We start from the raw sequence: 27,975 nt of genomic DNA on the forward strand, positions 1-27,975 counted from the left end.
TTAGAAGTCCCGCCTAGTCTCAGTTCTATCGGTTTATGTTTCCGGTTTAAACACAATACCATTCGTCGATTGGTCAGAATCATATTCAATCATGAAAACAACAGTTGTGATTGGTGTGCTCTGCCTGCGCATGTATTTCAGAAGAAGGTTCTTTCTTCACTCTCTGTTGACTGGAGATTTTCGTCGTGCAGTTTTGGAAGCCAATGCTTGACTTTCAGGTAATTTATTATTACATTTTGAATTGTGAGTGTAGTAAACCAAATTATGTTGTCTATTATTTCTCAGTCGTACGTCGTACGTCCCGATCACATTCGGAAATTGTGGCACGTTTTTGGCCAGCAAAAATACCCTATTTCAGAGCTTGCGACATTTAGCAACATTCATTTTGGTTCAAAAGTCACTGCCTTGTATTAGCCTTAGAATGCACAGAAAATGTTACTCGCCGTTCGATTGATCAAACGAGTCGGTATTACCGCTCTTTTGTGTTGTTTATGTATTTTCTTGCGTCTTTTAATCATTGCGTGTTTGGACAAGTCAGGACCTTTCCGTTTCGATCATCCCACGATGTACACTTATGTATGTGATGTACAGTCATTTTTAATTTGAAATGGCCTTAAAGGACAACTGACCCCGTTTTTTGTTTCCTAACTGACATCAGAAAAACGTTTTATAGCATCTAAAACACAGTGACGTGCGGTGAGGTTCATGGCTGGTGAGGCACTGACGTCATCACAGTCAGATTTACAAACATGAACTCCACAGAGTAGCTTATTCACCATTTGATTGGCAACGGTTAACGTGTTTTGTTTAAAATGTCATGTCAGCATTCTTTGTATACTGTATACAAACTGTACCATTGAAAAAATAATAAAAAAACGTTATTATTGTGTTACTTTTACTTATAAATGAAGTCCAAGTCTCTATTGTCTCACTGGAGATCACTGCCAGTGAAGTGAAAAGTCGTTCTTGATCAGTCCTGTTCCGACTGTATGTTTTCAGTCTTTTGTGCTGAGAATGACCGCTCCACTGATGCTGTAGTAGGTGGAACAGTGAGCACGAGCTGGAGCAACTTTGTCGCTTCAGGAATAGTTTCAATGAGATCCTGCTTGGCCGAAAAGCTGAGAAGCCGTCCAGGAGATTTACATCCAACCCTCACCGTTTGTGAGCTATACAGTCCGCTGTTGGTCTTCCTTTATTATCTCCTGCTTTGATTGAAAGTCCAGTTTAGAAAATTCTTTCAATTTAGATATGCAATCCTCCATTTTGAAAATAAGAACAAGAAGCACGAAAAAATGACTGGATGGTTGCACTTAACTTACTAACTATTTGCAACCGAGGAGTCGCAAGAAGAATCTCTGGAATCAATAGCGGTGGCGCTGGTGATTCCATGTCATGAGGCAGGAGAACTTTGTGCCTCACCTAGGCACACAGTTTTGATAAAAATAAAATAAAATAAAATAAACACTGTAATACAGTGTTTATAATGCACAGTGACTGTACATTATATACACCAGCTAAATTGGAGAAATTTAGTTCATATACTAAAAGCTTTTGAACACTTTAATTGCGATATGCAGAGGGACAGCAATGTGGTCTCACTGCAGAGCAAGCCAGCACAGTTAGCATAGTCATTGCGCAATCCATGGTGAGGCTCAGCCGGTTGCTGCCTCGCCGCTCGTCTCTACTTAGTATTTGAATGGTAAATATGAAAAAAACGGTAAATATGAAAATTCAGCGATTTGGGAAAAAAAATGGTCAATTTAAATGGAAAAGAATGTTGAAGTACAAATCACTAAATAAATATAACTGTTTAATTTATTTTGTCATTTGATATTTCCATGATGACAGGTGAGGCACAGCCTCCCCTGACTGCACGTCACTGCTAAAATACCCAAAACTCGCAGGATGATATTTTATATTAGTCAAATGCAAAACACCAATAAAAATGACTTAAAGTGTCCAAAATCTGCCAAAAAATGAACCCGGAAGTGGCCAGTTTCAGAAGGTCCCGCCCCCTTGTTCGTGATGTCACGCCAGGACGTCTTGCCTTACTCGAGAATCAAAGCAATGGCTTCAGATTCAGAGAAGATGCTTTCTTGTTACCCATCCAGTTATGAATATAATTCAAATGGTTCTGAAGAGGAAAGCATACATGTTTGCAATCGATTAAAGAAGTCTTTTCGGGTCATTTTGAGGCATCAGGAATGACGTGTAGCACCCATAACATGCAGAAGATGGCGCCCAAGCTCTGTTGGATATGGGCTGATTTGTCTGCTGGGAATTTGTGTCAACTAGTATCAAATAGTTTTCTTGGTGCAACACACAAGGATTCACCATCGCGTTATTTATGTGTTTTCCTTCTAATTCGCCACCAACACAGATCAACATGAAGTTTTCAGACTAAACAAAGTACCGCCAAATGCATTGTGTGTCGCTTTCTTGGTCAGGGGCGTTCCTTCCGTGACGTGACGTTAGGAATCGTCACCAACTCAAAAACAAGACTTCCGGAATATTCAGCCCAAGTCTTAAAAGGTTAAATATATGTGGTGGAATCATTGGAAAATGCGCTTACTACAAGTCATTTGAAGCAATTTTACAAATTATGGACACAACTTGTCCGGGGGCGTCTTGAAGAAGCACTTGAAGAAGCGTCGGTAGACTTTTAACGTATACCAAAACACACAGTATGTACTTAATAATAATAATAGGAATTTTTGTGGTGACACGAGCTAATTCCGTCGCCACACTTACATCTCAAGAGAAAATATGTTTATGTTGTAGACCACGTGTTATGGAGTGGGTCTCTTGAATGCATTTCTGTTTAGCCATTGTTTTGATTCTCGAGCAAGGCAAGACGTCTTGGCGTGACACCACGAACAAGGGGGGCGGGACCTTTTGAAACTGGCCACTTCCGGTTTCAATTTTTTGCAGTTTCAGCACACTTTAAAGGACAACCGACGTCTCCGGACAAGTTGTGTCCCTAATTTGTAAAATGGCTTCAAATGACTTCTACTGAGCATATTTTACAAAGATTCCACCACATATAGCTACAGTAAAGTGTCATTATATCGATATCGGATATCAAAGTCAAAGTCAGCTTTATTGTCAAATATGCTAATATGCATGACATACAGCACAGATGAAATTAATGTATAATATATCGATAATCTATATCGAAATATATCGAAAATATATCGATAGTCCCGGTTATATCGATACTATTTCTATGCATGCACGGAGAAAATTACATGCAAACAGGGTCGGATATATCGATAATCCCGGTTATATCGAAATTTTTTCGGACTCCCTTGAATATCGATATAACGAGACTTTACTCTATATTTTCCCTTTTAAGACCCGCGCTGACAACTAAATGTTGAAACCAAACACTTGCTGTAGCATCCATTGATGAAAAGACTCTGTCTCACATCTCCGCCATAGACTGCTTGTAATTGTGACTAAAATGCTTCGCCATGATCACCGCTCTCTCCTCAAATAAAACACTGAAAGGAAGGTCCGCCTCCCCCTTGGTTTTCACGGGTGATCGGAGGCTGCTTTTCTTGAAGGAAAGCGCAACTGTTGCCCCCTCGTGGGAGGGAAATACATTACATAGAGTTCTGAAATTAACACACAAGATAGCCTGTGACTTGATGTTAACCCTTCTGCTAAAAAAGGCAAAACCTGAATCAATTCGGTAGTGGCGCTCCATGTCATATTTTCAATTCCTGATTAAATTTGTGAATGGCAGCGAATGAGTTAATTGTGTTTTCGACCAATTCAAAACAATCCGAATTTGACATCTGCTCACTCAAATTGTTCCATGTCATTCAATAGCTGATATTCCAAATGCATGGACGTCATGGAGGAATGTGCATGTCTGCTACAAACTAAATGTTGAAACCAAATACGAAGCTGTAGCATCCATTGATGAAAAGACTCCACAGACTGCTTGTAATTGTGACTAAAGCGAATGAGTTAAATGATTCCTATTTTCGGTCTTTGTAATTTATTTTCTTTGAACCCTTCTGAACTAGACTTCTGAGTGAGGACGGCCACCATGTCGGTGACTGTTCATGAGCATCGGAAATCCCGCACCAGCACAGGATCAATGAACATTTCACTTTTTCACAAGTCATCACACCCCGACAGTGTGTTGACTCATCTAAACACAATGAGGAAACAGTGCATGTTCACAGATATTACGCTGTGGGCTGGGGACCGCTCCTTCCACTGTCACAGGTAAGAAAATTAATGTTGGTTCCAATGTATATTTTCCTGTTCCATATGCTCAACTAGGGTCCAGGAGTGTGACATAGTGTCCAAAAATGAAATCAAAACCAGGCAAAAATTAGAAGCTTTATATGAACATCCCACCACTATATGTATTCTTAAAGGACAACTGACATAATCTTTTTGTTTCCTAAATGACATCAGAAAAATGTTTTATAACATCTAAAATACCCAAAACACGCAGGCTGATGTTTTTAGTCAAATGCAAAACACCCATAAAAATGACTTGAAGTTGCCCAAAACTGCCACTAATGAGCTCAAAACTGGAGAGATTCAAAAAGTCCCGCCCCCAGTTCGTGACGTCTCGTCAGGATACTCCTTCACAAACTGCCTTGCTCCAGAATCAAAACAATGACGTCAGAGAGTTCAGATTAGGAAAAGATCGTTTCTTGTTACTCATCCAGTTATGAATATGATTCAAATAGTTCTGAAGAGATAAGAACAAGTGGTTTGCGGTCGATTAAAGAAGTCCTTCCGGATCAATTCGAGCCATAAGCGAAAACACTAGTGAAGGACATAACATATGAAGCATATACAGTGATACCTCTGTTGACGAACCCCTTGGTTTACGATCGAAAATTATGAAAATTTAACCTTGGCATACGAACTATTTTTCGGGATACCCGGAGCGCCACAATGAGTGATGTATCGTTCACGAACGAGCCCGTTCTAACAAGAAAATGGCAGCCAACTTGTTTTTGTCCTCTATTCCCCGCCCCCAGTCTTCGGTTAAAGCCACATGATTGGTCAAGAACGCAGCAGTGGGGGCGGTGGGGTTAAACATTAAAGAGACAGGCAGTGAAATTTGGACTTGTTTCAACTTTGATAGTTCAGAGGCAGTGTAGACTGCAAGGTTAAAATATCCCATCGATCAGGCTCCACAAATAACCCGGACAAGCCATCTGGACACTTGATGCAAAAAGCTATCAACCCGGCTAAACAGAACACAATTGATGAGGAACTAGGTAAAATTATCGCAGAGAAAGCGCCTCCAAGGGATCATTCCTCAAGATGCTGAAAGAACAAGGCTACGTTCCTCATCAAGTATTTAATGCTGTTGAAACCAGCCAATCCATTCCATCAAGCCATCAACGACATCACAAAGATAAATAAAATGACTTTATTGTACTGTACAGTTTATTTCTTTAATCATAATACTATAGCACATTTATTATACATAAAATAAGGTATATTTTGTGCAGTTTTAAGCCGTAGAAAATTAGAAAGTAGAAAATTGTTTTATTTATGTATTTATTTATTTTAATGGTGTCCAATGGGAAATTAATTTTTGGGATACACACTTTTCGCCTTACGCACTGCCTGGGAACCAATTAAGTTCGTAAGACTCCATATGTCACCCCAAAAGACCAACATTTCACATATTGTGACAATTTATGTAAAATAATGAGTCCCACTATAGTAATGTTAGCAACGTTTTGGAGGTGCTTAACATAACATTTTGCCTCTTACAGGGCAGTATTGGCAGCTTGCAGCCATTACTTTGAAGCCATGTTCAGTGGAGGACTACGAGAAAGTATGGACAATGAAGTCAATTTCACAGACACTATACACCCCGAGGTACAAATATTACTTTCAAATAAAGTGAAATGAAGCTGTCCTCCATTATTTGCTGAAAAACTTGACTTTGCAAAGTTTTTGTGCACAGGCAAAAGCCATGCCAAATTGAAAACAATTTCTTTTGGTGCCATGGTGCAGGATGCTAGTGCACAGACTCCTCACTGAACAAAAATGACAATTCAACACATTGGACTTCGTGGTGGTTGGGAGAATTCAGTGATTTTTTTTTCCAGCCCAAGTGATATTTTCAGTTTTCATATCAAAGTTATTTTATTCCCGTAGACAACCGCTAAAACATTTGTTTTGAAGGGTTAGGATGATCAGAATGCGTAGGGCTTGAGTCGGCATGCTTTCGTGTGTTTTGGTCAATGTCGGTTGCTTCCGTTGACAATCGGGATCGCTCGGGAGTAAAACACCGCGAGACTGCGCGATGAAACGAGAAAACAAATATGGCGGCTCACTAACTTGCGCCAAACACCATCGCATTTTTGGTCCTTATAATAATATAATAATAGAAACGATACTAGTGCAGCGTGTTCTACTGGAAACAAATTCCTTGTGTGTTCTACATACTTGGCAATAAAGATGATTCTGATTCTGATTCTGAAAAAAATAATAATAAGACATTTAATTTCAAGTGCCTTTCAGAACACCAAATGACACTTTACAATAAAAACAAAGCACACAACAATAAAACCATAAGTAAAATGATAAATAATAAAATAGCTGATTGAATTAGACCATGAATGCAATTTTAAACAGATGGCTTTTGAGGTGGGATGAGAAAATAGGGAGGGAGTCAATATTACGGATGTTGGGTGGAAGTGAATTCCAGAGTTTGATAGCAGAGCGGCTGAAAGCTCTGCATCCCATTGTGGTGAGACGGGCAGTGGGCACATAGAGGTGAAGGGAGGATGAGGATCTGAGGGACCGAGAGGGAACGGAGATTTAAAGCAGGTCAGAAAGATAGGGAGGGGCAAGGTTATGGATGGCTTTGAATGTAAACAGAAGTATTTTGAATTCGATCCAATGTTTAACAGGGAGCCAATGGAGCTGCTGGAGGAAAGGGGTGATGTGGTGAAAGGAACGGAGGGGGTTCTAGTGATGATCCGGGCTGAAGAATTTTTATTAGTTGGAGTTTATGGAGAAATTTCTGATTGACACCTAAGAGAATTGAGTGACAATAATCGATGCGGGAGGTGCCGAGACTGTGGATAAGGATAGCAGCGGAGTGAGGGGTGAGCGAGGGACGGAGAAGATTGATATTATGGAGGTGGAAATGTGCAGACCGAGTTATGTTATTTATATGGGAGTGAAAAGATAGTGAGCTATCGAGGATGACACCCAGGCACGGTTGAACTGTCAATGGTGTTTGCTTTGTGTAGGGTGGATTTGGTACAGACAAGGAGAAGTTCAGTTTTTTTGCTGTTAAGCTTGAGAAAGTTATGGGAAAGCCAGGATTTAATTTCTGAGAGGCCAAGTGAAAGGGATGAAGGTGAAAGAGAGGCGTCGGGTTTGCTGGAGAGGTAGAGTTGGGTGTCATCCGCGAAGCAGTGAAAGTGAATGTCAAAATTGCGGAAAATATTGCCAAGAGGAAGAAGGTAGGTCATAAAGAGAAGGGGCCCCAGGACAGACCCTTGAGGCACACCAGGGGACACAGGAGAGGACCGTGAGGTGAACGAGTTGATTTGGATGAATTGTGAGCGATCAGAGAGATAGGAATGAAACCAGCGGAGTAGGGTGTGGGTGATGCCTAGGGTGGAAAGTCTGTGGAGCAGGATGGGGTGGGAAATGGTGTCAAAAGCCGCGGTCAGGTCGAGAAGGATGAGGATGGAGAGTGAACCGGCATCGGCTGCCATGAAAAGATCATTAGTGATTTTTATGAGAGCCGATTCAGGACTGTGGCGGGGGCGGAAACCAGATTGGAATTGTTCGTAAAGGTTATTGTGAGTGAGCGCATTAAACGTATCACCCAAAAGACGGACCACCTAAAGGTGTCCCCTTACTAAAGCAAAAGGGTCTTCCGCGAAGCGTTTTACACAGTCGTGGCTAACAGCACTAACATTAGACTTTTCTTTTTTTTCATGTTGGGACGAATAAAGGTTTATATTTGTCTTGTATATGTAATATTCAAAACTGACAGATTTATGACACTGCGACATTTTGAATCTTTTGTAACCCTCACGATAATGTATTTATTTTCGTAACAATGAAATGTCCAAAATGTATAGTGATACCTTGGCTCACGAACTTGATTCGTTTTCAGACAGAGTTTGTAAGGCGAAAAGTATGTATCCCAAAAATTAATTTCTCATAGGAAACCATTAAAATGAGAATAATCCCTTCCTTCCAGGTCCCATAAAACATAATTTTCTACTTTCTAATTTTCTAAGCCTTAAAACGATACAAAATATATCTTATTTTATGTATAATAAATTTGCTATGGTATTATAATTATATCTATTAATATATATTATATTAAAGAAACAAACTGTACTGTATAATAAAGTCATTTTATTTACCTTTGTGATGGTCGTTGATGGCTTGATGGAATGGAGTGGCCGGTTTCCACCCATCCATCCATCTTCTGCCACTTATCCGTGGTCAGGTCGCGGGGGCAGCAGCTTCAGTAGGGAAGCCCAGACTTCCCTCTCCCCAGCCACTTCTTCTAGCTCGTCCTGGCTGATCCCGAGGCGTTCCCAGGCCAGCTGGGAGACATAGTCTCTCCAGCGTGTCCTGGGATCTCCTGCCAGTGGGGCATGCTTGGAACACCTCACCAGGGAAGCGTCCTGGTGGCATCCTAATCAGATGCCCGAGCCACCTCATCCGGCTCCTCTCGATGTGGAGGAGAAGCGGCTCGACTTTGAGCCCCTCCCGGATGACCGAGCTACTCCCCTTATCTCTAAAGGAGAGCCCGGACACCCTACGGAGAATGCTCATGTTGGCCGCTTGCATCCGGGATCTCGTTCTTTCGGACACGACCCATAGCTCGTGACCATAGATGAGGGTTGGGATGTAAATCGACCGGTAGATTGAGAGCTTTGGTTTTTGGCCGCATCACAGCAGACGCCGCACCTCTCGCTCTCTTAAACCCTCATTCGTGAACAAGACACCCAGATACTTAAACTCCTCCACTTGAGGCAAAATCTCCTCCCCGACCCGGGGACTCCACCCTTTTCCGACTGAGAACCATTGTCTCAGATTTGGAGTTGCTGATTCTCATCTCAGCCTCTTTACATTCGGCTGCGAAACGCTCAAGAGAGAATTGGAGAGCTCCACTTGAAGGCCTCAACAGTACCACATCATCTGCAAAAAGCAGAGATGCTATACTCAGGGCACCAAAACGGAAGCCTTCAACGCGTCGGCTGCGCCTAGAAATTCTGTCCATAAAGGTTATGAACAGAATCAGTGAAAAAGGACAGCCTTGGCGGAGCCCAACCCTCACTGGAAACGATTCAGACTTATTGCCAGCAATGCGAACCAGACTCTGACATCGGTCGTATAGGGACGGAATGTCCCGTATCAGGCGTTCCTGTACCCCATACTCCCGAAGCACCCTCCACAGAACTCCACGAGGGACACGGTCAAACGCTTGTTCCAAGTTCACAAAGCACATGTAGAATGGTTGGGCGAATTCTCATGCACCCTCGAGGACCCTGCAAAGGGTGTAGAGCTGGTCCACTGTTACGCGGCCGGGACGAAAACCACATTGTTCCTCCTCAATCTGAAGCTCGGCTTTCCGACAGACCTGCCCCTCTAGAACCCCTGAATAGACCTTTCCAGGGAGGCTGAGGAGTAGTTGGAAACACACCCTCCGGTCCACATTTTTAAAAAGGGGGCCCACCACCCCGGTCTGCCAATCCAGAGGCAATCCTCCCCGATGACCACGCAATGTTGCAGAGGCGTGTCAGCCAGGACAGCCCCACAACATCCAGAGCCTTTAGGAACTCCGGTCGGATCTCATCACCCTATATAGGCCATATAGGCCCGGTAGCTCTCCTTCAGCTTTACGGCATCCCTTACTACTGGTGTCCACCAGCGAGTACGGGGGTTGCCGCCACGACAGGCACCAACCACCTTACGGCCACAACTCCGATTTGCTGCCACGGCAAGGGAGGTACGGAACATGGTCCATTCGGACTCAATGTCCCCCACCTCCCCTCGGGACATGTGTAAAAGTTCTGCCGGAGGTGGGAGTTGAAACTCCTTCTGACAGGGGATTCCGCCAGACGTTTCCAACAAACCCTCACAACACGTTTGGGTCTTCCAGGTCGGACTGGCATCTTCCGCCACCAATGGAGGTTACTCACCACCAGGTGGTGATCAGTTGACAGATCCGCCCCTCAATTCACTCGAGTGTCCAAAACACGAGGCCGCAAATCCGATGATAGAACTATAAAGTCAATAATCAAACTGCCACCAAGGGTGTCCTGGTGCCATGTGCACATATGGATACCCTTATGTTTGAATAAAGTGTTTGTTATAGACAATCCGTGTCGAGCACAGAAGTCCAATACCAAAACACCACTCCTGTTCTGATCGGGGGGCGGGGGGGCATTCCTCCCAATTACGCTCCTCCAGGTCTGCCCACATGAGCATTGAAATCGCCCAGCAGAACAAGGGAGTCCCCAGAGGGAGCGCTCTCCAGCACACCCCCTAAGGTCTCCAAAAAGGATGGGTACACTGAATTGCTGTTTGGTGCATATGCACAGACAACAGTCAGAACCCGTCCCCCCACCCGAAGGCGGAGGGAAGCAACCCTTTCGTCTACCGAGGTGAATCCCAACGTACAGGCGGCGAGCCGGGGGGCAATAAGTATGCCGACACCTGCTCTATGCCTCTCACCATGGCCAACTCCAGAGTGGAAGAGAGTCCAACCCCTTTCGAGAGGGCTGGTACCGGAACCCAGGCTGTGTGTGGAGGCAAGCCCAACTATGTCTCGTCGGAACTTTTCGACCTTGTGCACCAGCTCGGGCTCCTTCCCTGGAAGAGAGGTGACATTCCACGTCCCAAGAGCTAGCTTCTGCAGTCGAGGATCGGACCACCAGGGTGCCCGCCTTTGGCTACTGCCCAGCTAACAATGCACCCGACCCCTCCCATGGGTGGTGAGCCCTTGAGAAGGAGGACCCATGTTTCCTCTTTGGACTGAGCCCGACCGGACCCCATGGGTGTAGGCCCGGCCACCAGGCGCTCGCCAACGAGCCCCATCTCCAGGCCTGGCTCCAGAGAGGGGCCCGGTGGCCCGCGTCCGGGCAAAGGAAAACCAAATCCATTTGTGTTTTTCTTCATATGGGGTCTTCTGAGTCGTACTTTGTCTGGTCCCTCACCCAGGACCTGTTTGCCATGGGTGACGCTACCAGGGGCATAAAGCCCCAGACAACCTAGCTCCTAGGATCATTGGGACACAAAAACATACAAATCGAGCTATCATGTTTCAGTCTAATAATAAATATTCATAATTGTATCTAGCAGATGATAGGTCCTTTCCAAAGTGACATCACTCCTGTTGTCTATATATCTGTCCGGGACGCGCTCTTGTCTCGCACTCTTGTCTCTCTCTACCTTGGCTTTGTCTCTCCCCTCGAGAACATCCTCTAGCTGCCTGATAAATAAATATTCTTTTTTTGTATATCACCTTGCTTCCTGCTGATTTAAAGGACAACCGACGTCTCCGGAGAAGTTGTGTCCAAAATTTTTAAAATCGCTTCAAATGCCTTCTACTGAGCGTATTTTACAAAGATTCCAGCGCATATAGCTATATTTTACGTTTTAAGACTCGTGCTGAATATTCCAGAAGTCTTGTTTTTGAGTTGGTGACGAGTCCTCACCCTACGTCACTGAAGGAACGCTCTTCACAGAGAAAGGACATTCCTTGCATCACCTCAATGCATTTTGCGGTACTTTGTTTGGTCTAACAACTTCGTGTTGATGGCGAAATTAGAAGGAAAACACTGAAATAACGCAATGGTGAATCGTTGTGTGTTGCGCCAAGACTTCTACAGTGTATTTGATGTTCGCTTACAAAACGTCCCAGGAGACAATTTACATGGAGCTTTGTCGCCCTCTTCTGCCTTTTTTTTTGGGTACTGTGAGTACTAAAGTGTTTGTCACTACATTTCTCTCCAGATGCATCAAAATGACCGGAATAAATTGTTTAATCGATTGCAAACATGTATGCTTTCCTCTTCAGAACTATTTGAATCATATTCATAACTGGATGAGTAACAAGAAAGCATCTTTTCCGAATCTGAAGCCATTGTTTTGATTCTCCAGCATGGCAAGACGTCTTGGGGTGACGCCACGAACAAGGGGGCGGGACATTCTGAAACTGGCCACTTCCGGGTTCAATTTGAAGTAGTTTTTTGACATTTAAAGTCATTTTTATTGGTGTTTTGCATTTGACTAACAATATCATACCGCGTGTTTTGGGTATTTTAGACGCTATATAACGTTTTTCTGATGTCAGTTAGGAAACAAAAAAGTGATGTCTGTTGTCCTTTAATATTTAGACGACACAAATGGAGAATTGAACCAGGAGAAACAACATTTAACGCAACACTTACTCTGACAGGTCTTGGAGCTTCTGCTGGATTACGCCTATTCATCTCGAGTCATTATAAATGAGGAGAATGCTGAATCGTTGTTGGAAGCCGGAGATATGTTGCAGTTTCATGACATACGAGAGGCAGCAGCAGAATTTTTAGAAAAAAACCTTCATTCTTCAAACTGTTTGGGAATGATGATTTTATCAGATGCCCATCAGTGTAAAAGATTATATGAGCTGTCATGGAGGATGTGCCTGCTACACTATGAAACGGTAAACCTGTACACACTCACGACACACCCGGGATATTGTTAAACTGTCAAGTAATTGTCGCACAGTGGTTTCCTTTCTTATACATTAATCTCCATCTGGGTGCCCACTTTCTATCTGACAACAGTATACACTATTTCTTGTTTTGAGATGGGCTCGATCATCAAGGGAATTAAACCAAATGCTCACTCATTTGTATGACTTGATGAAAATAATGCAATGTGTCTCATGCTACTCACTTTTTAACACCATAATCCCTCTGCTATATCCTGTGACTCTTAGACAATAAAATGTTTTTTTTTGTGTCATTTTTTCTATGTAACATTGTGGTTCATGTCCAAATGAACAGATTTTGAAAATTTGGTGTGAAATGTTCTTTAGATACGAGAATCTGAGGACTTCGATAGTTTAACAAAAGAAAAGTTGCTGGAGCTTGTGCTTAGTGATGAACTCGAGATCGAAGATGAACAGGTACAGGATTTTGTTTTTATTTTGGAATGAATTTGAATGATCTACACTAACCCTCGGTTCCACTTGTAACACTGGTTACGGCTAACTTTTTCGGTTGGTCGTACAAGCACACAATTTGGGCGCATGACCATATTTGCTGATGCATAGTCATCTCAGTTTGGCATAACGTGATGTAAAACCTTAGAATGAGTGAAGTTATATTTACATGAAATGTTACTTTTTTGGGGGGAAAAAACGCAGTGATGGACAGAAATGCTCAGTTGTTAATTTAAATGTTCGAAGACGCCAAAAAATGCCAATGGTACCATGCAAAACATAAAACTTTCATTCATTTTTCAACATTTATATAGTTTCCACAAAATCCGATAAAGATACTATTTATGAGAACACTTAAAGGACAACCGACATCACTTTTTTGTTTCCTAATTGATACCAGAAAAAACATTTTTTTGCATCTAAAATACCCAAAACACGGAGTATGATATTGTTAGTCAAATGCGAAACACCAACAAAAATGACTTAAAGTGTACAAAAACTACTTCAAATTTAACCCGAAAGTGGCCAGTTTCAGAAGGTCCCGCCCCCTTGTTCGTGGTGACACCCCAAGACGTCTCGCCTTGCTCTAGAATCAAAACAATGGCTTCAGATTCGGAAAATGTGCTTTCTTGTTGCTCATCCAGTTACGGATATGATTCAAATAGTTCTGAAGAGGAAAGCATAAATGTTTGCAATCGATTAAAGAAGTCCTCCCATATCAATGAGCCGTCAATGACAGCATGTAGTGTCTAATGGGAATCTTTGTCAGCGAATATCAAATAGTTGTCTCGGTGCAACACACAACGATTCACCATCGCGTTATTTATGTGTTTTCCTTCTAATTTCGCCATCAACACGAAGTTGTTAGACCAAACAAAGTACCGCAAAATGCATTGAGGTAATGCAAGGTATGTCCTTTCTCGGTGAGGGGCGTTCCTTCAGTGACGTGACGTCAGGACTCGTCACCAACTCAAAAACAAGACTTCCGGAATATTCAGTGCGAGTCTCAAAACGTAAAATCTAGCTATATGCGGTGGAATCTTTGTCAAATACGCTCAGTTGAAGTCATTTGAAGCCATTTTACAAATTATGGACACAACTTGTTCGGAGACGTCGGTTGTCCTTTAAATCCATTTTAGAACAATTGAACACAAACAACATTTAATATCTTCACACTCTATTGATATTTTTGTTTCTACTTAATGAAGTTTTTGGACACCAAAATGTCTGTCTGTCAGGTCCATCTGTCTAATTTTATATATATGTATCTCTATCTCTCACTCTCTCTCTCTTTATATGCGATATATATATATATATATGCGTGTGTGTGTGTGTGTTTGTGTGTGTGTGTGTGTGTGTGTGTGTAAAATTAGAGAGTTGGTGAGCAGTCGCAAGTTGGAGTTCACTAACTTCATAGTTTTACACAAAGATCCAGTGTTTCTCTCAGATCTGCCATTTCTTACTGCTTGTCCGTTTTGTTGACTTGATTTGTAGGTTGTGTTCAACTCTGTGATGCGGTGGGTTAGAAATGACTTGGATAATCGTCGTCAACATTTACCAGAGCTGCTTGGGGGGATAAGGTTGGCTCTTCTCTCCTCTGAATGTCTTCTGGAGGCTGTTGCATGCGAAGAACTTGTAATGGCTGACAAGAGGAGCAGGTATCTTCTGTTCATGTTATGTCACGTGGTATTTGTTCAATTTGTTTTGGTGAAGTGAGAATCGTTCATCTTGCAATTCTGATGTTTCTCTGTTGATAGGATAATTGTAGAGGAGGCAATGCAATGTAAAAAAAGAATTCTTCAAAATGATGGGCCTGTGACCGGTCGCTGTGCTCGACCGCGCAAGACGGGTCACACCCTGCTGATATTGGGAGGCCAAACTTTTATGTGTGACAAGATTTATCAGGTAAAATGGACTGTGTACACCAGTTGCGTCAAACATACGGCCCGCAGGCCGGAACCGTCCCCCCAATGAGATTTAATCAGGCCCGCAGGATTTTAAAAGTAGAAAAAATGCACAAACCGCATGGATTTCATATTTTTATTGAGGTGCAATTCAAAGATTATCCACTAAGGGGCAGAGTGGTGCTGTTTCGATCAACGTAAAGAAAACAGTGGTGTTTTTTTTTTCAACCGCGGTTTCAACACGCAACTGGCAAGTGGCAACCCCACTCATTTCCCATGTCTGAGAGATTTGTGTGTGACCAGACCTGATGCGGACGTGACGCGGTACAAAGACAAGATTGCAGGATTACTGTGGGAGTTTGAGAAACTTTTTCAGGTACAGTAAAGTCTCGTTATATCGATATTCAAGGGAGTCCGAAAAAATATCGATATAACCGGGACTATCGATATATCCGACCCTGTTTGCATGTAATTTCCTCCGTGCGTGCATAGAAATAGTATCGATACAACCGGGACTATCGATATATCCGATATCGATATAACAAGACTTTACTGTATTTGGTGAACTTGAGACCGAATTTTCAGTTTTTCGCTCACATTTCACAGTTAAAGCTTCTGACCTAGCGGTCGAAATCCAGCTGGAATTAATTCATTTGCAACATGATGCAGATTTGAAGGGCAAATTTGCCTCCGTAGGTCTGGACACATTTTAGCAGTATCGACTACCGGGGTTCCCCAAATTAACAGCCCTGGCTGCTAAACTTTTGTGCATGGAACAACCTACCTCTGTGAACAAATCTAATGAATATAAAGTAATGAATATCAACAAAACAAAAATACGTTCAAAGCTCACGAACAAGCACTTAAATGACATTCTGAAAGTGTCAGCTTGTCAGGACATGGTATTGATGCACTTGTACAGGCCAAAAGTTGCCAAATATCAGGAACAAAAACAATGGTTTAAAATGTCCTTCCTTTATAAATATCATTTAATCTTAAAGTGGATTATGATATTTTAGATAGCAATTTATGTTTTGAGCCGTTGTAGAATCATTGGGATCAGTTGGAATGCATATGTGTGAATGATAAAAGTAAATTGCACATTTGGTCATGAAACGAAATGTGTAAAAGGAATGCTCATTAAATGTCATCATTTTCCTAATGTTCTTGTGCTTCTTTACACTAAAACTAATGAAGCATATGATATTTTGATTATTTATAGCATTTATGGTATAATTTTAATGGTCCGGCCCACTTGACATCTACCGAGGCCATATGTAGCCCCCCCATGTGAAATGAGTTTGACAGCCCTGGTGTACACCCTGTCATGACAAAGTACTTGTTCATAACAAACTAATACCTTTCACTGTTGGAACACTAAAATTTAACTTGAGAGAAAAAAAATATCCAGTACAATGGTGCCTTGAGATAGATGTCGAATGGAATCTGTGACCAGGCTCGATCTGGAAACACTGATATCTCAAATTGCTTTATTCCATGAAAATGATTGGAAATGCCATCCAGCGCCCACTCCAAAAAAAGGCCAGTGTCGTTTGTCTAATTTAATAAATAAAAAAAAGCACCCGATTGTAATTTACTTCAGAGAAACATTGAGTCATAACACCAACAGTCAATGAAAATCTTATGTTGGGGTCGCCACAGCCAATCAGCGTGTTCCATTTATTGCATCCTCTTCTCTTACACCAGCGAATTCTCAAAAAAAGACTTTATCAACATCGCAGGGATAATACTAGTGGGCCTCAATCGGCAGTACGTAAGCAGCGAAAAGCTAGCAAGCACTCATTTGAGGTTAAAATCTTAGCTAAAGAACATAGATAGTTTGAAAGGGGAGTAAAAGAAGCGATTTTCATCTTCTTCTTTTCCATTCGGCTTTTCCCTTCAGGGTCGCCATAGCGAATCAATCTAACCCGGTTTTGTGCATCCTCTTCTTTCACACCAGTGACCTTCATGTCATCTTTGACCACATCCATAAACCTCCTCTTGGGTCTTCCTCTCGGTCTCCTGCCTGGCAGTTCAAGTTCATCCTTCTCCCGATATAGTCACCCTCTCTCCTCTGGACATGTCCAAACCATCTCAGTCTGACTTTCTCTCCAAAGCCTCTAATACGAGTTGTCCCTCGAATGTACTCATTCCTGATCCTATCCAACCTGGTCACTCCCAAAGAAAACCTCAACATCTTCATCTCTGCTACCTCCAGCTCTGCTTGCTGTCTTTTCTTCAGTGGCACTGTCTCCAGTCCAAACATCATGGCTGGTCTCACCACTGTTTTATACACTTTTCCTTTCATCCTAGCTGAAACCCTCCTATCACACATCACACCTGACATTTTTCTCCAGCCTGCCTGGACACGCTTCTTCACGTCTTTTCCACACTCTCCATTGCTCTGGACAGTTGACCCCAAGTACTTAAAATCCTCCACCTTCTTTATCTCTTCTCCCTGTAGCATCACTCTTGCACTTGGATCCCTCTCATTTGCACACATCTATTCCGTCTTGCTGCGGCTAATCTTCATTCCTCTCCATTGTTTTGATTCTCGAGGCAAGACAAGACGTCTTGATGTGACACCACAAACAAGGGGGGCGGGACTGTTGCATTAACTGTTCCTCCTCCTGGTTCAGCGCTTCTACGGGTGTTGATGGAAGAGGATGTTTAAATCATTAGGAAGCCAGGTGTAGAACAGAAAGTTGGTTTAATCTTGAAGAGAGCGGAGACATCGTGGGAAAGCAGAGAGAGACGAACTAGAAAGAGAGAGCATTTATACGCGCACAATGTGTGACGCGATAGGATGTGACGTAATGTAAGTGTGACATCATGTAAGGGAAGGCAGGATATGACGTATCAGAAAGTCCAAAATGTAAACAAATATTCTAAAGTGATGTTTAGAGATGTTTGTATAGCGAATTACCCCAACAGGGACCTTCTGAAACTGGCCACTTCCGGGTTCAATTTGAAGTCGTTTTTGGACACTTGAAGTCATTTTTATTGGTGTTTTGCATTTGACTAAAAATATCATCCTTTGGGTATTTTAGATGCTATAAAACGTTTTTCTGATGTCAGTTAGGAAACAAAAAAAGTGGTGTCGATTGTTCTGTTGATGTTTGATATTGACTGAAAAAACATGCAGTTTTTGTACCGTACCTTGTGGTGACCCAACCCGCGAATTTGAGAGATGAATGTGGCTCCTGTGCCAAAACGTTTGCCCACCCCTGCCCAAACACCACCCTGAGTGTGTCTGTTACTGCATCTTTGTTGTTGTTTTTTATGATCATTGTCTTTCTAATTTACACTCATTCAGGTTGATCACAAAGCCAAGGAAATTATACCAAAGGCGGACCTTCCTAGCCCAAGAAAAGAATTCAGCGCGTGCGCTATTGGCTGTAAAGTTTACGTGACCGGAGGAAGAGGATCAGAAAATGGAGTGTCAAAAGATGTCTGGACTTATGATATTGTTCATGAAGAATGGTCGAAAGGAGCGCCCATGCTTATAGCAAGGTCTGTTGTAATGAATTTAGATTATGTGTCATTTGGCTACAGAGTGTGAATAGTTGTTTCCTGAAAGGACAACCGACGCCTACGGACTAGTTGTGTCCATAATTTGTAAAATGGCTTCAACTGACTTCTACTGAGCGTATCTTACAAAGATTCCACTGCATATAGCTATATTTTACCTTTTAAGACTCGCGCTGAACTTTTAGGAAGTCTTGTGTTTGAGTTGGTGACGATTCCTGACGTCACGTCACGGAAGGAACGCCCCGGACCGAGAAAGGACACACAATGCAGGTATTTTGTTTGGTCTGATCCGTGTTGATGGCGAAATTAGAAGGAAAACACGTAAATAACGCCATGGTGAATCGTTGTGTGTTGCACCAAGACAACTATTTGATATTCGCTAACAAAAATTCCCAGGAGACAAATCAGCCCATTTTCATGGAGCTTTGTCGCCATCTTCTGCCTTTTTTGGGTGCGACATTTGCCCCCGCAGATACCTCAAAATGACACGGAATAAATTATTTAATCGATTTCAAACACGTATGCTTTCCTCTTCAGAACTATTTGAATCATATTCATAACTAGATGAGTAACAAGAAAGCATATTTTCCAAATCTGAAGTCATTGTTTTGATTCTCCAGCAAGGTCTTGGGGTGACACCACGAACAAAGGGGCGGGACCTTCTGAAACTGGCCACTTCCGGATTCAATTTGAAGTACTTTTTTAAACACTTGAAGTCATTTTTATTGGTGTTTTGCATTTGACTAAAAATATCACCCTGCGTGTTTTGGGTATTTTAGATGCTATAAAACATTTTTCCGATGTCAGTTCGGAAACAAAATAAGTGGTGTCGGTTGTCCTTTAAAAACGTCATTTGCATGCATTTTTCACATCATGAGAAGATATGTTCATATTATCCTTGCCTTCAGAGCCCACATTCTTGCTCTTCAAAGGCAAAATGCACACACTTGACCATGGTTGTTGTTTTTAACTTAGATTTGGTCATGGTTCAGCTGAATTGGAGAACAGCCTCTATGTGGTTGGAGGTCATACCGCCATTACCTCAGTTTATCCCGCCTCTCCATCGGTCTCTTTGAAACAGGTAAGAGAAAGACTTGTCTTTGACATTTTTAATCAAGCACCCCCCAAACAATTGGACTGTGAGTGATACTGTCTATCATATTTTGATAGGTTGAGCGGTATGACCCGGTCAGCAACAAGTGGACTATGATGGCTCCCTTAAGAGATGGTGTTAGTAATGCGGCGGTGGTCAGTGCCAAATTAAAACTGTTTGTGTTTGGGGGCACAAGCATACACAGAGACAAAGCCTCAAAGGTTGGTCTTGCTTGATAAAGCTGTTTGTTTCTTTGTCTGCCTAAATGCAGCATGAGAAAGAGGACGCTTGTAGAACACCTTGTCATATAATTTAAACCAGATTATTTTCTTACAGACAGTGTATTGTAGGTGTTCAAATACCTTAAATAGCTGAAAAAGGCGCTTCACAACAACATCCGTGACACTCTGACGAAGGCGGAAGTATACGCCGAAACATGTCAGGTATTTCGTTGTACGAAATTCATCCTGTCTACTTGATAACTAATGTTAAGCAGATTCCTTACTTACAGACAGTGTATTGTCGGTGTTCAAATACCTGACATGTTTTGGCGACTACTTCCGCCTTCGTCAGAGTGTCACGGATGTTGTTGAACGAAGGCGGAAAGTCGCCGAAACATGTCAGGTATTTGAACACCTACAAATACACTGTCTGGAAGAAAATACAGTAAAGTCTGGTTATATCGATATCGGATATATCGATAGTCCCGGTTATATCGATACTATTCCTATGCACGCACGGAGAAAATTACATGCGAACAGGGTCGGATATATCGATAGTCCCGGTTATATCGATATTTTTTCCGACTCCCTTGAATATCGATATAACGAGACTTTACTGTAATCTGGTTTAAATTAGATATCAAATATACAGGATTAATTTAGTACAACTACACCTTGGGATAGTTTTTTTGGTTTTGCTTTGGTGTTTAATTGCGGGTTTAATCTGAAAAATAAATCAATTAATAATAAAATAAATCAATCAATTAAATACTGAACTTTAACAAAATTAAAGTCACCTACAGTAAAGTTTCGTTATATCGATATTCTTGGAGTCAGAAATTTTTTTTATATAACCGGACTATGGATATATCCGATCCTGCGCCGAACTGCATTAAAAGGGGGCAATAAACAGGGGATATTTGATATGGCATGTCATTTTCTCCTTGAGTTCATGGATTGCGTATCTAGCATGTTTTTGTACTGTAGTGAAGTAAAAAATAAACTTATGCATTCAATAAAAACGTCTTTACACTTTTTTAATGACTATTTCCTTTGTAAAATTCAACCAATGCAAAATCCTCACGTTGTTCTATACACGCGAGAGAAACCACGAACGCCAGCATGTACATATGAAAAACCGTTAGATATCTGAATGCAACACAATTAAATACATGTATGGAAAACAAAAACTGCAACGTTTACATTACTTCCGTTGATAAAGTATTCTGCGGCACGTCAAAGTCTTTCGCGATGGAGGATTTGCTCCTTGTTGGATTCTCCTCCACAGCCACTATTGCCTTGTACTTCGTTCCGAGGTCACAATTACGTTTCCTCATGGTTGAAATTGGTGTTGAACAACTGTACTGTCTAAGACGACTACAATATGTTTCAGATGCTTTTGCAGCTCTGCTACACTGTGCAAGACACGAAAGCTGGTCACGTGACCAACGGTGTGACCGATACAGATATCGCTAATGGTGGTACTGTGTAGAAATCCTTAAGCAAATATCGATTCAGTTTAAACTGCTTTTGTATTGATGTAAGCAGAGCCAAATGGCTGGTAGGAGATGAACAGGGCACCGTAGTAACCAGATTATCGTAATAACCAGGTATCGTACTAACCGGAACTAATTATACATAAAAAACTAGAAATTTGCCGGGAAATGAAAATAGTAGCTTAATATGCCGTACTATCAATATAACCGATATCGATATAACGAGACTTTACTGTATGACAAAAAGTCAGTTTGTGAAGATAAATTTGATAATCCGTTCAAAGGTTTGGATTTCTTTCAAACAACCCCCAAAAGAAGAAAAAGACCAATTGACTTTTGGTGTCTAAAATGCTAATATTTGTGCTTGCCGCTAAATGATTGTCAGTGGCGTGCAATGAGGTTCATGGCTGGTGAGGCACTGACGTCATCACAGTCAGATTTACAAACATGAACTCCACAGAGTAGCTTAGTCACCATTTGATTGGCAACAGTTAACGTGTAACGTTTAAAATGCCATGTCAGCATTCTTTATATATATACAGTAAAGTCTTGTTATATCGATATTCTCGGGAGTCGGAAAAAATATCGATATAACCGGGACTATCGATATATCCGACCCTGCGCGCATGTAATTTTCTCCTTGCGTTCATAGTAATAGTATCGTAATAAGCGGTAGTATCGATATAACCGTTATAACGAGACTTTACTGTATGTACAAACCAGCATAGAAAAAAAGAATAAAAAAAACGTTATAATAATAATAATACATTTCATTTCATTTTCTTTTTTAAGCAATGTGAAGGGTGTCATTTTCTGCGTAACTTTATCTCTTGTTTCTATTCATAATTGTATTTATTTATTAGTGTGTCTCTGCTTGTCTGACTGTGGGGTGTCCTTGAGAGCTTTGAAGGGCGCTTGAAATACAATGTATTTTATAAAAATGTATTATTATTATTACTCATTTTTCGGGGCTATCTTCTGAAATGTGTCATTGTTTAAGATGAAAGAAACGTTTTAGATTGCACCCCCTCCAATCCCTCAAAAACACGATTCGGAATCTTGGTGATGACATCATGAATATGCAAATGTTGAAGATGATCTGGAATTAATTGTGAGACAATGTTAAACATCACCGTACTGTGCATCAGTCGGATTATGTGTTTCACTAGTATAGGCATAGCAGTCAATCCTTTGACGCACCCTGAGCTCTCGCATCATATTTTGATGCGCACTTATGAAAGAAACATTCCAAATGTGATGTCATGTAGGGAAATAGATGCCCATTTCACGGTAAGATCAGAGCATTGAGATCAAATGGTGAGTATAGTTTTTGCTTTTTTGAATGTTGCTGTGCCGATGACCATTTTGTGTTTGGGAGCCTTTTACGAGCGAGTTGCTTGTTCTATAGCCACAAAGGGACATAAGTCTTCTTGTGCCGGTCCCAAGCCCGGATAAATACAGAGGGTTGTGTCAGGAAGGGCATCCTCGTAAAAGCTTGGCCAAAACAAACATGCGGATCAAACCTCTAAAGATGGAGGACACTGATTTGCTGTGGCGACCCCTTGAAGGGAAAAGCCCAAAGGAAAAGAAGAAGAAGAAGATCGTGTTACCTTTACTTAAAAATGAAGTTAACCTCTTTTCAGAAGCCTTCCTTATCTTTCTTCAGTTTTAAAAGTCTCAATGGAGATCACTGGCAGTGAAGAAAGTCGTTCTTGAACAGTCCTGTTCCGACTGTATGTTTTCAGTCTTTTCAGTGCTGAGAATGAGCGCTCCACTGATGCTGTAGTAGCTGGAAAAGTAAGCACGAGCTGGAGCGACTTTGTCGCTTCAGGAATAGTTTCAATGAGAGCCTGCTTGGCCGAAAAGCTGAGAAGCCGTCCAGGAGATTTACATCCATCCCTTACCGTTTGTGAGCTATACAGTCCGGTGTTGAATTATTATCTCCTGTTTCGATTGAAAGTCCAGTTTATAAAATGCTTTCAATTCAGATATGTAATCCACCATTCTGAAAATAAGGCTAAGCAACATGAAAAAAATGACTGGATGCTTGCACTTAACTTGCTAATTGTTTACTGCAGCTTGCTTTCACTAATTCTATTATTCTGCAACCGAGGAGTCGCAAGGAGAATCTGTGGAATCACCAGCGCCCCATCATGAGGCAAGAGAACTGTGTGCCTCACCTATGCACGCAGTTTTGATAAAAATAAAATAAAATAAACACTGTAGTACAGTGTTTATAATGTACAGTGACTGGACAATGTATACACCAGCTAAAGTGTAGAAATTTAGTTCATATACTGAAAGATTTTGAACACTTTAGTAGCGATATGCAGAGGGACAGAAATGCGGTCTCACTGCAGAGCAAGCCAGCACAGTTAGCATAGTCATTGCGCAATCTACAGTGAGGCTCAGCCGGCGACTGCCTCACCACTCGTCTCTAATTAGTATTTGAACGGTAAATGTGAAAATTCAGCAATGTAGAAAAAAACGATGAAGTTAAATGGAAAAGAACTTTAAAGTACAAATCACTCAATAAATATAACTGTTTAATGTGTTTTTTCATTTGATGTTTCCATGACTGCACGTCACTTATGATTGTCAATGTCTTGTGTTTGAAGGTCCAATGTTATGACCCTGTTGGCAACCGCTGGAATATTGCAGCTGAGTGTCCGCAACCTTGGCGCTACACAGCAGCTGCGGTCTTGGGGAGCCAGATCTTCATCATGGGTGGCGACACCGAATTCACCGCCGCCTCTGCTTATCGGTTTGACTGTGAAACGAATCAGTGGAATCGTGTTGGCGACATGACATCCAAACGGATGAGCTGCCATGCCGTGGCCTCCGGAAATAAACTGTATGTGGTCGGTGGCTACTTTGGGACTCAAAGGTGTAAAACATTGGATTGTTACGATCCAACATCTGACAGCTGGAACTCCATCACCACTGTGCCTTATTCATTGATACCCACTGCTTTTGTCAGTACGTGGAAACATCTACCTGCCTAGGTGGATTACAATCCAATGTACATGATGAATGACTCGCAAAGTGCTTTTCGTATTTTCGTGCTTTGTGTTTCACCACGGTTGACAAGCACATTTGACGATACAGTATTTATGGTACCACATGAAGCATTTCATGTCATTTTCAACACCGCTTATCCAGTGCAGGGTTGTAGGGGGGTTGCTGGAGTATCTGCCAGCAGACCTTGGGTAAAAGCAGTGTTTGAAATAGCATCTGCCCGGTGGCCCTGGGCGTACAACTTTTACGTCAGGCGTACAACTTTCGAAACGTTTCGGCCCGGGTTGGCCGACAACTTCTACAAGAAAAAAAAAAGTGATCTTTCATTTGTTTTATTCAAGAAAGCAAAAGCTACAAAGAATGACAAGCCACGTGGACTCCTCTTTCTAAGCGGCTTTCAAAACACTCAAGTACACTTTTCAGTCAGGGTGTCGTCTGAAGCACGAAACAGGCTTATGATTTGATTGCCAAATGAACGTTCGTTTGGCAATTTGCATACTCTGCACCGGCAGCCAATCAGAAGCCTGGTTTGGACTACACCCTGACTGAAAAGTGTACTTGAGAGTTTTGAAAGCCGCTTAGAAAGAGGAGTCCACGTAGCTTTGAGCAGACAACACAACGCAAACGTTGCATTGTGCACCATGACGACAAATGACAAACGACAACTGGAGCAAAATTTTCAGCGATTGATGTTTACCATAAATTAGCAAGGGAGCATTTGTTGTTACTTCCTTAATTTTAAAATATCCTTTATACTTCGCAACAATGTTTTTTTTTGCCAATTCGATGTCTTTTTGTGTTTTAAGTTATGAAAAATGGGGCAGGCAACTTTATGGCCGGGCTGGCAACTTTTCAGTGTTGTCTGCCTGGGTGTCCACTAACTTTTTGTCATGAGTTTCAGACACTGGTAAAAGGTGGACTACACACTGAACTGGTCACCAGCATTCACAAGGCACACTTGGAGACAAACATCCCTACATACCCATATCCACACCAGCACTGCGAGAACACCACTGCGGGACTAATAAAGGCAAATCCAGTCCAATCACTGAGCGGGAACTGTTCCCATGCTGCCCACACACAAGTCCAGGAGGGTGTATCACAAGACCATCAGCAACAATGCATGAATCATTTTCAGTGAAAATGTGAGGAGAGTGCAACTCACTAGTGATGTTGTCCTTTAAAGGACAACCGACGTCTCCGGACAAGTTGTGTCCATAATTTGTAAAATAGCTTCAAATGACTTCTACTGAGCGTATTTTACAAAGATTCCACCGCATATAGCTAGATTTTTTAAGACTCCCGCGGAATATTCAGGAAGTCTTGTTTTTGAGTTGGTGACGAGTCCGTACGTGATGTCACTAAAGACGTAAAAAAAGACGCATTGTAGCGGTCCTTCCATCACGTCAATGTATTTTGCTGTACTTATTTGGTCTGGGGACCTTGTGTTGCACCCAAAAGCTGCCAGAAGAGGGCGTCCAAGCTCCATATAAGGAATTTATCAGCCTGTGGAAACGGAGGTGGCCACAGGAGGTCGCCATTTTGTGCCTCTTTTTTTGGTTGAGAGATTTTCCCCCAATGTTGCCTCAAAATGGCATAAATAAATTATTTAATCGACTGCAAACATGTATGCTTTCCTCTTCAGAAATATTTGAATCATATTCATAACTGGATGTGGAACAAGAAAGTATATTCTCCGACTCTGAAGCCATTGTTTTGATTCACTAGCAATGCAAGACGTCTTGGCGTGACATCACAAACTGGGGGCGGGACTTTCTGAAAATGCCCACATCGCAGCCCAATCTTTTGCAGATTTGGACACTTTAAGTCATCCTTTAAAGGACAACCAACATCACTTTTTGGTTTCCTAACTGACATCAGAAAAACCTTTTATAGCATCTAAAATACCCAAAACACGCAGTATGATATTTTTAGTCAAATGCCAAACACCAACAAAAATGACTTAAAGTGTCCAAAAACTACTTCAAATTGAACCCGGAAGTGGCCAGTTTCAGAAGGTCCCGCCCCCTTGTTCGTGGTGTCACCCCAAGACGTCTTGGCTTGCTGGGGAATCAAAACAATGGATTCAGATTGGGAGAAGATGCTTTCTTGTTACTCATCCAGTTATGAATATGATTCAAATAGTTCTGAAGAGGAAAGCATACATGTTTGCAATCGATGAAAGAATGTCAAATACACTGTAGAAGTCGTGATGCAACACACAACGATTCACCATCACATTATTTATGTGTTTTCCTTCTAATTTCGCCATCAACACAAAGTTTTCAGACCAAAAAAGTACAACAAAATACATTGACGTGATGAAAGGACTGCTGCAATGTTTACTTTCTCGTTCAGGGGCGTTCCTACAGTGACGTGACGTCAGGACTCATCACCAACTCAAAAACAAGACTTCCGGAATATTCAGTGCGAGTCTTAAAAAGTAAAATCTCGCTATATGCGGTGGAATCTTTGTAAAATACACTCAGTAGAAGTCATTTGAAGCGATTTTACAAATTATGGACACAACTTCTCCGGAGGCGTTGGTTGTCCTTGTAAGCAAAGCGATGAAACTGGTGACATATGAAGCAGATATGAAGCTCCGTGAATAAGCAATATAACATCAACTTGGGTGATATGTGACATACAGTTAAGTCTCATTATATCGATATCGATATTATAGTCGGAAAAAATAGCGATATAACCAGACTATCCAATTTTGCGCCGAACTGCATTAAAAGTGGGCAATAAATGGGGAATCTTTGTTACGGCATGTCATTTTCTCCTTGAGTTCATGGATTGCGTACCTAGCATGCTTTTGTACTGCAGTCAAGTGAAAAATAAACTTATGCATTCAATAAAAACGTCATTTATTATTTTCATAATGCACTCTTGCAATCGTGACTCTGAGTAGCACTCGACATTGTTCGATACACACGAGAGAAACCGCCAATGCCAGCATGTACATACTGCATGAAAAACAGTGATTATTGCAAGCGAAAAGATATGAGGTGATACCGGAGGGAGAGGGGCAAACAGGCCAGTCGTTAGTCAGGAATTTAGGAACAATCGGTGGGGCCACAAGGAGTTGTCCTCTGCTCCCCCCAACCTGAGGGTGGGGACCTATCATAGCTGTGTCCGGCCTCCGTCATGTCTGGACATTAGGGACATATATACTATATAGGGCCGATACTACCAGTAAGACATTAGTTTGCTGACGAAGTTTCTTGGATAAGAAGTGAAACGTCCGACACCTTCAAAGAAGTACAGATGATGGCTGAAGAAACCTTTTCATCGATGGACCACTCCTGCACGACTGAGAGCTTACACAGACCTCTTTGAACAATGCTGAGTGTAGTGTCTCAAAGATTAAAAGCGTTCAAGTCAAAGTGCACACACCTGTATGTAATATGTATATTATGGGAAAACTGAATCGTTCATTAAATCAGAACGGGATCCTTTGATTGTATCGCTGATGACTGGTGCCATTTTAAACACACGATTCATGGTAAAGTCAACAGCG

At 41.8% G+C, this 27,975-nt stretch overlaps 1 protein-coding gene across 3 annotated transcripts; it reads left to right on the plus strand.

Annotated features, from left to right (window-relative positions):
• Nucleotides 1-122: 122 nt before the first annotated feature.
• LOC148898523 (kelch-like protein 25) lies at nt 123-27,975 on the plus strand. 3 transcript variants are annotated; one of them, XM_088995730.1, is made up of 11 exons: nt 123-218; nt 4,035-4,239; nt 5,763-5,868; nt 12,440-12,685; nt 13,064-13,153; nt 14,684-14,847; nt 14,947-15,094; nt 18,410-18,606; nt 19,600-19,705; nt 19,795-19,938; nt 24,053-27,974. In XM_088995730.1, exons 2-11 carry the CDS (start codon nt 4,058-4,060, stop codon nt 24,437-24,439), a joined length of 1,770 nt encoding a protein of 589 aa, XP_088851856.1. In that variant the 5' UTR covers nt 123-218; nt 4,035-4,057; the 3' UTR covers nt 24,440-27,974. The 3 variants fall into 3 exon arrangements, with proteins under 3 accessions (XP_088851856.1, XP_088851858.1, XP_088851859.1); XM_088995733.1 differs by lacking the exon at nt 123-218 and having other exon boundaries at nt 4,043-4,239; nt 24,053-27,975; XM_088995732.1 differs by lacking the exons at nt 4,035-4,239; nt 5,763-5,868 and having other exon boundaries at nt 148-218; nt 24,053-27,975.

The sequence above is a fragment of the Hippocampus bargibanti genome, linkage group LG05, assembly GCF_051943395.1.
Source record: "Hippocampus bargibanti isolate YZ-2025 linkage group LG05, ASM5194339v1, whole genome shotgun sequence".
In the NCBI taxonomy this organism is placed as follows: domain Eukaryota; kingdom Metazoa; phylum Chordata; class Actinopteri; order Syngnathiformes; family Syngnathidae; genus Hippocampus; species Hippocampus bargibanti.

Excerpts from the sequence above, each read along its gene's own strand:
- LOC148898523 (XM_088995730.1), top strand. The coding sequence starts at position 4,058 with ATGTCGGTGACTGTTCATGAGCATCGGAAATCCCGCACCAGCACAGGA. Across the intron at positions 12,686-13,063 it reads GCCTGCTACACTATGAAACG|ATACGAGAATCTGAGGACTT; the intron begins GTAAACCTGTAC and ends AATGTTCTTTAG. Across the intron at positions 18,607-19,599 it reads GCGCCCATGCTTATAGCAAG|ATTTGGTCATGGTTCAGCTG; the intron begins GTCTGTTGTAAT and ends TTTTTAACTTAG.